This window comes from Delphinus delphis, chromosome 6 (genome assembly GCF_949987515.2).
Source record: "Delphinus delphis chromosome 6, mDelDel1.2, whole genome shotgun sequence".
In the NCBI taxonomy this organism is placed as follows: domain Eukaryota; kingdom Metazoa; phylum Chordata; class Mammalia; order Artiodactyla; family Delphinidae; genus Delphinus; species Delphinus delphis.
The window spans coordinates 21,511,445-21,523,854 of record NC_082688.1 but is presented as its reverse complement, the minus strand read 5'-3'; the positions used below and the strand labels follow the sequence as shown (position 1 = coordinate 21,523,854).

General features: G+C 42.4%; 1 protein-coding gene across 6 annotated transcripts in view; it reads right to left on the bottom strand.

The window, feature by feature from the left end:
• Window positions 1–12,410, bottom strand: part of SUSD1 (sushi domain containing 1) — a 142,786-nt gene that overhangs the window by 114,704 nt on the left and 15,672 nt on the right. For 5 of the 6 annotated variants that reach the window (XM_060014326.1, XM_060014327.1, XM_060014325.1 and 2 more), the window contains exons 3-5: window positions 12,150–12,305; window positions 1,091–1,243; window positions 271–450 (exon numbers count right to left, since the gene is read on the bottom strand). In XM_060014326.1, coding sequence (XP_059870309.1) covers window positions 271–450; window positions 1,091–1,243; window positions 12,150–12,305 — 489 coding nt within the window. The remainder of the gene's footprint in view (window positions 1–270; window positions 451–1,090; window positions 1,244–12,149; window positions 12,306–12,410) is intronic. The other variant, XM_060014329.1, reaches the window with a different exon arrangement.

The following is a 12,410-nucleotide window of genomic DNA, read 5'->3' as shown; positions in this document are numbered from 1 at the left end:
GTTCTGAAAACACAAGCTAAGTGGTCAGTCAAGAAAAAAATATAACTTTTATAAACATAGAAAAACAAAACATGGAATTATCATTATTTGCAGATGATAAAATATTATTCCTATAAATATCAAGAGAATCAACTGAAAACCTATTAGAAACAATAGGAATTTACTGGATTTATTTAATTCATTCAGTACCCCGAAGAGAGATTTAGAGAGAAATATGAAAACAATCTCAAGATGGTATAAGCTGGGAAGCTGGACCTTTGGAAAACTCACCTTGGCAATTTAATTTTGGGGATTCCCATGTGCCCAAGGCTGTGCAGCTTGAAACTGTATCTTCTGGGCCACTGAAGAATCCTTCTTTGCAAGCATAACGAATCTGGCTGCCAAGCCTAGAGGTATAATTTCCTATGATATAGCCATCTGGGACCTCAGGAGGGGTGCCACAGTCTATTTCTGAAAACAAATTAACGTCAAACTCATTGCTATATGAATGTGAATTTTCAAAATTCATAATCTCTCTCCACCTCTACCTCATGCCCTCTCCCCTCATCTATAAACACCCGAGCCATATTTTAAATAGGCTGGTTCATTTGCACATGACTTCTGGGCATGTTTCCAGTGAGTGTCTCTATTCATTCTTCTGGCCTTCCACAGGTAATAGCATTTATACATGCACAAAACTGAAAGGATTTGGCAATCAACCCTCACTAATTGATACTAACTAAAGAGGAGAAGCCTAGCCCAGCAAAGTAAAACATCCGAATTGCACAATACCTTAAGATATATAAGCTTTTATAACTTCCCTGGTCACTTTTGAGATGGTGGCTCTTACCAGATCAGCTCTGTTCACTATCTAACATAATGGTTAACATCTGAATATCTATTAACAACTCAAAATCCCCGAAGCATACTAATTTTAGCTTTTTTAATATAGCCCCTTCTATCTTGACTGTTATTTTATTTCATAGGTTACAAAGGAACAGATCCAACACACATCCCCAACACAGACCCACAGACATAGGCTCGGAGCAGGAGAAAGTCACCACCAACAGACTCTCACCTTCGGATGCTGCATTCTTTGACAGAAACCCACCTGTGCACGACGTGGCATCTCTGGTTGGATGGAAAGGCTCAGGCCCACCCTTTGGCAAGTATCCATCCATACAGTAGCATTCAAAGCTCCCACGAGTGTTCACGCACCGTCCTCCATGCCTGCACCGGCCGGAAACCTCACACTCATCTATGTCTTGAGACCCATCCCAAATATAAGAAGGGACAGAAAAACAGAAAAAAGAAAAAAAGTGGGGGGACATTGTGACAGCCACTTCTCACATTCCCAATCTACACTTATAAGTGAATGCATTCGCTTGTAATTGTATCATGAATTTTATTTTACTCCTTAAGAGTTCTTCTCCTGTATCCTACACATCATAGGCACAAAGAGGTGCTCAATAAATATGTCAGTGTGTTCTGAAAATTTATAAAAACCAACAAGTATCAACAAAACAAATAACCCAAGAAAGTGAACCCAAAAAAGCATGCTAAAAAAACTCAATTACTATAAAATAAGGATAGCCTCAATCTCGTACTAAAATATCTGAAGCAGAACTCCTGATACGAAACAATTTAGACCAGAGTGAAAAATGCTTTCCAGCTCATGAGCATAGGACGATGCAGCAAGAAGAAGATAACTCAGAAGGGTCTCGCTAATTTTACCAAGATTAGAAGGGCTTAAAACAGCCTTCAAGAAGGACAAGACATGCTCCTTAGCCGACTTTTCCCCTTGACTGAAGATTGCCGGTAGTAGCAGGTCCAGGAGTAAAAACCACACAATAATTCAGAGGCTGAAAAAGAAATCTCTCTGCCAGTTAGCAGTCTTTTCCCCCCAGAACTGGCTTAGTGAACAAAATTTAAAACTTTGGAAACTCCATCAGAGCCACACACACACCAATTTCATTTAGAGAAAGAAAAGTACTAAGTAAAAGGGGACTTTTTCCAGGACATTTGCAAGAACCATCAGGGGGCAGAGGACAGGGGGGCATCGTGACTGAAGAAAGCCTGGTTGTTCCCAGACTCTGGGATTTCAAAGAGCAGTCATTTTGGAAGGACTGATATAAGGTGGCCAATATTCTATTTTGCCAGTAAAGACTTTTTTTTCCTTAAACTAGCACTATGATTTCATTTAAAAAAAGAAGATTTTAACAACCCCCCCCAAAAGGAAGAATATAATCTCAGAATCCTTTTAAATTGTTTAGTGTGATTTTATTAAAATTCACTACATTCTTTATATTGGTTTGTTTGTTTTTTGGTTTTGGACCAAGGAACACCTCATCGCTTCCTGATTGTTGTCTGGGAACCAGTAATTCATTCAGTTGCTGGAGAAGACCCAAGTTACCAATTCTGATCAACCTACATCTTTAGTGCAGCAAACTTTGGGAACTCTGTGGGAGATCAGCTCCAGAGATAGCTGTCAACAATTCCTCCCCTTCCTTTCTTGCATGCTTCTCCTCCCATCAGGAATGCAAACCATTTCCCCTCCCCTTGAGCTGGTCTTGAGACTTGCTTTAGCCAATAGAACTCGGCAGAAGTGATACAGTGCCTGCTCTGGACCCAGCCTGAGAAGATGGCTGGTAGCTTCCTCTTTCCCTCATTTATTTATTTATTTTTAAGATTTTTTTTTTTTTTTTTAATGTGGACCACTTTTAAAATCTTTATTGAATTTGTTGCAATATCGTTTCTGCTTTATGTTTTGGTTTTTTGGCCGTTGAGGCATGTGGGATCTTAGCTTCCCGACCAGGGATTGAACCTGCACCCCCTGCATTGGAAGGCAAAGTCTTAACCACTGGACCATCAGGGAAGTCCCCCTCTTTCCCTCTTTTAGAATCCAGTGTCCATGCTGAAGAAAATCCGTGCTTGGGAGAGAGGTCCTAAAGATGAGATGCCGTGTGAAGACAGAGGCCACATGGAGGAGAGCTAAAGTGGCCTGGTGAACAGCCAGCATCAAGGCCCGAGCCATGTGTGAGAGAGGCCTTCTTTTTTTGGCTGTACCGGGCGGCATGCTGGATCTTAATTACCTGACCAGGGATCGAACCCTTGCCCCCTGCAGTGGAAGCGTAGAGTCTTAACCACTGGGCTGCCAGGGAAGACCTGAGAGAGGCCTTCTTTCACCTGCCGGCACAGCACAGCCTCGCCCAGCCACCAGCTGACTATGTCTACACATTACAAAACCACACAGCCATGGAATTGTGACAAATGATAAATTGTTGTTTTAAACCACTAAATTTGGGGTAGTGGTGGGGTGGGAGGAGTGGGGTTATGCAGTAAGAAATAACCAAGACACTCTTGACATAGGAAGAGACTGTGAAGTCCAAACAAGGTTAAGAGGATACTGTATTAATGAAAAAGAGGGGAAGTTCTGAGAAAACAATGAAGTCTTAGAAATTAAAAACAAAATATGAATGCCAAAAATAAAAACTCAGTGGAGGCATTGAATAATAGGTTGGTCACTGCTAGAAAATAAATTCACAAATTTCAACCTGAGGAATTCTCCAAAGCACATAGAAATCTTAATTATATAAGATAGAAACTATGGGACAAAAAAATGATATGAGGACAGACCCAAAATATTCAATATCTATTTAAAAGGAATTATAGAAGAGAATGGAGTAAATGTATAAGAATTAATATCAAGAGAAAAATCTCTCGGCTTATGTATTCAAATCCAAATAGCCTTTTAAGGTGACAGGCATGAATGTTGAAAAATGAGTCATTCTGAATTTCATGGAATAAGAGAAAAATCTATAAACCTCCTGAGAGAAAGGAATGGTAATTTATGAGGAAAAGAGAACCAGTCTGACCCAGGACTTCTTGTCTGAAACACTAAATGCTAGATAGCACTGGAAAAATATTTATAGAGTTCTAAGGAAAAGAGAGCAAAACATCGTGCTATATTTAAGCAAAGGAATGACATTTTAGAACATGAGTGATCTCAAGAACTACACTACTGACATTTCCTTTCTGAAAAAGATTTTGAGAAAATACTCGAGCCAGTGAAAAACATCAGAATAAATAATGTCAAGAAAGGGGAAGACATCATAAAACACAACAAAGAGTGGTAAGAAATGAAACCAGTAAAACACACAATTGTTGATAACAGAATCATGGAGGTTTGGGTAACTGTTAAGAAAGGATTCTTAAAAGTAATATAAAATAAAATCAATCTCAATCTAGTACAAACTTTAGAAATGATTTCAACACTGCAGGATCTAACATGTGTTCCTAGATTGGATCCATCATTTTAGCTTATCAAGATTTTTTTATTCCACTGAGGAATTTGTAAAATGTGTTTATGTATATACCTTTAACACAGAAGCCATATTCCAGCCTGTCCCCCTGCCTCAGACTCCTCAAAGACAGTGAGTGGGAAAAATGAATTTTTCAGTAGACTGCTAAAAATAAGGGCTCCAAGTATTATAAGGCAAAGATGCAGTGGTATGGAAAAGACCTGGAGTTTCTAGATACTGATTAGCTCTGTATGAGTCACTATAGGCATTAATCAGTTTGCTTCGTGTACAACCATTCAACAGCCTAATAACAATAATTATTATAATGATTGTTAATAACAATAACTCCTGCATGTCATCTTGTACATGCCAAGCACTGTTCTAAGCACTTCATTATTTATTACTGATTATTTTCCATCTTATTTAATCCTCACAATAACTCTGGGTGATTGATGCTATTATTATCCCCATTTTATAGATGAAGTAACTGAAGGATAGAATGGTTAACTGGACTGAAGTCACACAGGCTAAGCAATGCAAAAGCCAGGATCAGAAGCCAGACATCTGGCTTCTCGGACCTTATTCTTAATCACTATGCCACACCCTTTCTCCCTTTACAGTCTAATTGTACCATCATCCAATCAACAATTCTCTATCTTGTCCACAGAGATTGTCGAAGATATCAATTGCCTTAAGGATGTCTAGATGTATCTACCCTGTATCACTGAGATGAGTATGACACGATTTTGACTTTTAATCCCCTGCTACCTCCTAATGCTCACAAACCAGCCCTTTTCTAAACTTCTAGAGGGACTTCTCTGGCGGTCCAGTGGTGAAGAATCCACCTTCCAATGCAGAGGACGAGGGTTCGATCCCTGGTCGGGGAACTAGGATCCCACGTTCCGCGGGGCAACTAAGCCCACGCGCCACAACTACTGAGCTCATATGCCTCAACGAGAGAGCCTGTGTGCTGCAAACTACAGAGCCCACGCGCTATGGAACCTGCGGGCCACAACTAGAGAAGAGAAAACCCGCACACCGCAACTAGAGAGAAGCCTGAGCACTGCAACGAAAGATCCCAAATGCCTCAACAAAGATCCTGCCTGCCGCAACTAAGACCTGACACAGACAAAAATAAATAAATAAAATTTAAAAATAAGTAAATAAACTTCTAGAATCTTGGCTGGATAAACACGTTAAATTCATCAGAACAGCTTCTCCACGTAGTGGTAGATTCCATGGGGTGTCCAAGGTTACCACATGTTTGCTTGTGAAGAAAAAATGTTCTGAGCAACCTTATTAACATACTTAACTAATCAAGGGAGAAAATTCCCTATGCCCCATTCTATATATAGGATTATTTAATTTTACCCACAGCCAGAACAACTCCTTGGTAGAAAGTAGCAAAACCGAGCAGGACACTCTGACCTCGTGCCAGGGCCCTGGTGTTCTATATTTAAAGTCTTTTCATGGATTTGAACATCAAACAGACCCAGGTTTGAGAACTGATTCTGCTACTTACTATTTGTACTAATACCTGTTCCTTGACCTTTCCAAATCACTTCTGTAAAATGAAGTTAATTATAGTAGGTCTTTTTGCAGAGATTAAATAAAACATGTGGAAAGCACTTAGCACAGTGCCTGGCTGACCTTTGGTCCTCAATACGTGTTAGCTAATAAGTGAGTGGACCTTGCCTCTCTACTGACTCAGTTCTTCCTGGAGCACAAGCCACTCCTTCATAACCCTGACCCTGACCATGAGCAATGAGCGTGCACATGCATACACTCACTGTCACAGGATTCTTGGCTGGAATCAGGGGAGTGGCCACATGGCTTGTTGCACTAGATCTAAATGCTCTAAGACAGAGGCCACATTCCCTCCTCAAATGCCAAGTTCAGCTCAGAAACCTACATCTTAAGAAGCCACATTAGAGGAACACAAACACCCATTTAGAATCAGAACTGTTAAATTCATATCATTTATTGATATTATCCAGTGCTGGCAAGGATGTGAAGAAATGAAGATCTTCATGAAATGATTAGTGAGACAGAATATTGGTATGAACTTTCTGGAATACAGTCTGGCACTATGCATCAAAATGTAAAATGTGTAGGTATCCCTTTGACATAGAAATTATTTTCCAGAATTTATAACAAGGAGCTAATTACTTGTAAGGATGTAAGTACAAAAATGTTCATTAGAGCATTACTTATAATGGCAAAAAACAGAAAAACAATCACAATAGGGAAAAAATGAGTTAAGTAACATGGTACAGCCATGTAATAAATTCCATTCAGGGACTTCCCTGGTGGTTCAGTGCTTAAGAATCCGCCTGCCAATGCAGGGGACACAGGTTCAATCCCTGGTCCAGGAAGATCCCACATGCCATGGAACAACAAAGCCCATGCACCACAACTACTGAGCCTGTGCTCTAGAGCCCGCGAGCCACAACTACTGATCCCACGTGCTGCAACTACCGAAGCCAACGCGCCTAAAGCCCGTGCTCTGCTACAAGAGAAGCCACCGCAATGAGAAGCCCGCGCACTGAAACAAAGAGTAGCCCCCGCTCGCCACAACTAGAGAAAGCCTGCGCACAGCAATGAAGACGCAACGCAGCCAAAAAAAAAAAAAAAAAAGAGTTGTTGACTCTGGGTTAATATTAGGTAATCTTTTTTTCTTTCTCCTTTATATGTGTCCATAATTGCTTGACTTTTCTACATAAGTATTTTTTAAAATAAATGGACAAGATAAAGCTATATTTCTTCTCTGGGGGGAAATATTGACTTATTCTTCTGTCTCCTTTTGGCAAGAACAATTTTGGATCATCATAATCAGAAGTAAACTATGGAAAGTGGGGAGGAGGGATAAATTAGGAGTTTGGGATTATCATATATACACTACTGCATATAAAATAGATAACCAGCAAGGACTTACTGTATAGCACAGAGAACTATACTCAATATTTTGTAATAACCTATAAGGGAAAATAATATATATATATAAAGTTATATATATAACTGAATCACTTTGCTGTACACTTGAAACTAACACTAACATTGTAAATCAACTATACTTCAATTTTAAAAAAAAAGAAGTAAATGACCCATTCACCCAGACTCTGTTCCAGAGCTTCATCCTAGGGTAACAGCTCCATCCTTTCTTGACACATAACTTTTGCAAAAACAGTAGCTGAATAAGTGGAAAACCATTTTCAAACCATATTCATGGGGACTTCCCTGGTGGTCCAGTGGGTAAGACAGCGGGCTCCCAACGCAGGCGTCCCAGGTTCGATCCCTGGTTGGGGAACTAGATCCCACATGCCCAGCTAAAGATCCCACGTGCCGTGCAACTAAGACCTGGTGCAGCCAAAATAAATAAATAAATATTAAAAAAAAAAAACATATTCATGCTCAGAGATGCACTGGCCATGAACAAAGAGCCTGAACTTAAAGGGCTAAGCACCTCCTTCACAATCTTGCTAATATTGATAGTTTGCTTAGGAAAGCCTACTTTACAGACAGTTGTTCAAAAATAAACTTAAGCCCAGCTCCTGTCCCTATTACTCCTCCCAAAACTTTAAATTAATAGAGTAAAAAAGAACCCTGTGTATATATTTTACTATACTCAGCAGGGCCTTTGGAAAGAACCTGGGTTATCTATATCCTGAGGCTTGAGCGAGTAAGAGGCAAGAGTAAAGGGTGGGAGATGTTAACCTGTAGGGGGAGCTCAGGCACGGCCCCATCACTCCCCAAGAGTGACAATGGTGCCTTAGTCAAGGCCTCTGGCATTTGGGGGGACGGAGCTTTGTTTTAACCACCTTTTGATTGAGAATCTTTGGCCTCTCCTTCCAAGGCACTGGGGCAGTAGCAGGGGTCTGAGGCCGTCACCCACCACAGTTGGAGACCTAAGCAGGAGGCAGGGGATTCCACAGGGAGTAAGGCAAGGAGCTGATGGCTATGAGCACTGCTCTGGGCAGTAGCGAGCAACACCTCCCCAGTGTGATTTTTCCCTTGGGTTTATCCTTCCTGGCTTCTTCTTTCTTCCAGAGTGGTAAAGCATGACTCTAGGGATAAATCCAGCTACAACAAAGGATTGGGATTTGGGCAGCAAAGTTCTGTTGGAGACAGCACTGGGAGAAATCTCAGGACGGCTGCAAGGCTAGGGAGCACAGCCCACGTCGAGCAAGCAGCATCTCGATGGGGCTGAGCATTTGTGTCTGAGACCACAGCAGGCTGCTCCGGGACCCGAAACAATAGGGCAGCTGAGAAGCTTGTGGGCAGAGGCTCACATGGAAAACAAGGCTCCTGACCTGCGAGAGACACCAACAGACTACACTGGTCTCAGTTGTGGTAGTGATTTACGTGTAGGAATGAAGGTGTTTACTTCACCATGGGCAGACCTATGGGATGCAGGTTTGGGGCAGCAGGTTCCAGGAGATGACAAATGGCAAAGCAAAGCATTCACTCCCTCCAGGTTCTTTCCCCCCCCCCACACCCAACCCCCATTTTTCTCATTTCTCAGCCAAAGCTGAAGTGCTGTTACATTTCTCTAGAAGAAATGGCATTAGGCCCTTATACTGCAGGAAATGAGCTTATGAAAAAGAACGTTGCTGTTGTCAATAGAGCCAAGATGGATTCCCAAGAGCTGGGGAATTCAAAGGCACAGAAAGAGTATTTTGCAGTTTTCAGCAGACCCTGAACGCTGGGGTCAATGCCTATTTGGCACACACACCAGGGCCATGCCTATCTGGAGTCATGCTGGTAGAGAGATGACAGCCCTGAGCCTTATTTTCACATCAGTCTCATCTCTCTCCACTTACTCTTTTATTTATTTATTTATTTGGGCTGCACCGGGTCTTAGTTGCGGCATGCAGGATCTTTAGTTGTGGTATGCGGGCTTCTCAGTTGCGGCATGCACGTGGGATCTAGTTCCCTGACCAGGAACCGAACCAGGGCCCCCTGCATTGGGAGCACGGATTCCAACCCACTGGACCACCAGGGAAGTCCGTCTCCACTTACTCTTGACCCACTCAAGTCAAAAGGCAGGGAAGAGGCGAGAGTAAAGTGTGGGAGATGATAAACTGCAGGAGGAACTCAGGCATGGCCCCATCACTACCAAAGAGGGACAATGGCATGTTTGTCAAGGCCTCTGGCATTCTGGAATGCCCTCACACCACAAGTACCACAGAGCTTCTTCCTCTGGGTTATGGCTCATAGCAAAGTTCCCATGATCGCCAGGAGTCATTCCGGGGGCAGCCTGGGGGCCAGAACATCTGCAGGTTCTCCAGCACTAGAACCCCTGCAACTCATTCCTCATCTATACACAGTGACCTCCAGAGGCCTACCTGCAACAAGCTCCTGAACTTGACTTGAACCCTGCAGAGTACAGTAAACACCAGGTCCCAGGATGTCTCAGAATTCAACAACTAGGATTCACAATCTTCTGGTTCCAGGCAAGCACTGGATAACTGCTGATACCCCAAAACTTGCTAAGCTTCTGCCCCACCTAAAGACACTGATGTTTCTGTGGCAACTGTGATTATGGAAGAAACTCAGTGTCATCAGGAAAAGTCATCACTCAGCTTTTACAAAGTGGTAAATGGGGACCTCAAAAAAAAAAAAGGTCATGGGGATAACGGCCAATGGATATGGGACTTCTTTTTGGTGTTAATGAGATGTTCTAAAACTAGATGGTGGAGATTATTGCACAGCTTTGTGAATTATACTGAAAACAACTGAACTGTACCCTTCAAAGGGGTAGATTTTATGGTTTGTGAACTATAGCTCAATTTTCTGTTTTTTTTAAGAAGGGGAAGGTCACTAAATAATTACAAGGAGTAGAATAAACAGAAGCAGAGCCTAGATCAGGATTTTATTCCAGGAAGATTGGTTCTTCCTAGGCTGACATCTCTTTGGATCTTGCATAAAATATTTCTCTCTTCTTCTTCTTCTTCCTACCTTTTTAAAAACAGAAAGCATTCTGGGAAACTATACTGATATATACAGTTACAAAAGTTTTTCCTGTCAAACTCCCACAGCCTTGAAAACACAATTTCAGGTATCATGTCCTCCAGTCTCTCACCCACTTCCAAGGTAAGTGCCCCCACAGATTCTGGATTCTGGAAAGCGCCCTTTGCTTACCTATGACTAACACTTGATACGAAAGTAGCTGTCTGCCGTCACCTCCCACTAGCATAACCTTGGCACATAGAAAGCGCATGAAAAATGTAAATATATTGAATGAACTGAACACCAGATCATCATCTTGTAAGGGTTGTTTTTGTTTGTTTGTTTTTGTTTTTGTTTTTTGCGGTACGCGGGCCTCTCACTGTTGTGGCCTCTCCTGTTGCGGAGCACAGGCTCCGGACGCATAGGCTCAGCGGCCATGGCTCACGGGCCCAGCCGCTCCGCGGCATGTGCGACCTTCCCGGACCGGGGCTCGAACCCATGTCCCCTGCATCGGCAGGCGGATTCTCAACCACTGCGCCACCAGGGAAGACCAAGGGGTTGTTTTTTTTAATATTTATTTATTTGGCTGCGCCAGGTCTTAGTTGCGGCACACAGGATCTTGGTTGCCCTGAGCAGGATCTTCCTTGCAGCATGTGGGCTCTTAGTTGCAGCATGCAGGATCTAGTTCCCTGACCGGGAATCGAACCGGGCCCCCTGGGTTGGGAGCACAGAGTGCTAACCGCTGGACCACCAGGGAAGTGCCGAGGTTGTTTTATTTTTTAATTAGTATCTTTTTTTTTTTAAGGCACCTAATTTAAATCTGCAACACTGCACTTCTGCAATCATGTAGCAAGTAATTTGCTACCTAAAACAACAAGGTATTGTAAAATGTTTTCTTTGAGGGAATGTGTTCATTCGTCGTGCCAAGAATAAATCAAATGTTCCCTTGGAGGGATTTTTACCTTGGTACAGGTCAAGAGGGAGAATGAATCTGAGCATCAAAACCAAAGATAAAAAATGCTCTCCTCTCTCTTTTTTTCTCCCCCAAACCTTTAAATATCACAAAGCTTTTAAGGAGAGTCATTAAGACTATGCAAAGCCATCTTAGAACCAGGAGTCTTTTCCTGCCTTTCCTCTTCATTACTGTTCAAAGATTTTCTTAGAAAACCTAAGAGCTATATTATCATGACAGGCTGTAAATAGAGTTCAGATAATACAGGAGCTACTGAAAATTAGGAGGGTTTTGCCCACCCCTTGTATTTGACCAACATATGCCCAAAATCTGACCTTCAAAGCTACTGAGATCCTAAAAGCTCGACGTATTCACTCCTCACCCAACTTATTCCTCCAGGAGACAAGCCTGCATCCCTAACAGGTGCAGCATGCCGCTGTATCACAGGGCCCACCCCGTGGGCAATGTGCACAGAGCTGGCGGGTACCAGAGTCACTCCAAGGAAACTGCAGATGGCATACCATCTCGGAGAGCCCCCCCTTGTTGTTTGTTATAAAACTTTTCAAACACACAGAACAAGAAAAAGAATATTACAGTCTCCCCTAGTGCCACCCCTACCCTCAAGATTCAACAATCGTTCACATTTTGCCATTTAAAGTACCTTACAGATAAAATAACACTAGATACTTCATAATAACACCCCTAGGTACTTCAGCATGTAGCTCCCAAAATAAGAATATTATCCTAAATACCCCAGTACAGTTATTCCCTCTAACAAAGTGAACAATAATTCCCTAATATGAACTAATACTCAGTCCAAGTCCAAATTTCCCTCATAGACAAAGGAGAGTCCCTCCCTTAAATCACACTATGTCCTGTCTCCACCCTCGCCCTCCTCCACATCCCAGGTACCAGGTATCGTCCTGCCGTCACCATGTTGCCATCACTGCAGCCCCCTTCCCGAGTACCTGTGCAAAAGGTGCCGTCATTGGGGATGAACACCTTGTTGTTGTTTGTGGCTCGATATCCTTCTAGGCAAATGCAATAAAATCCTCCAAGTGTATTGTGACAAGATGTGTGGTTCCCACAGACGACAGTGGCTCCGAACTGGCACTCATTTTTATCTGTTGATACATTGAGACAACGCACAGAAAGGGCTGTCAATCCATACCACGATCAATCACCCAGAATGTTCTCCTGCGTTATGGACTTGAGAATCAATATTCTGT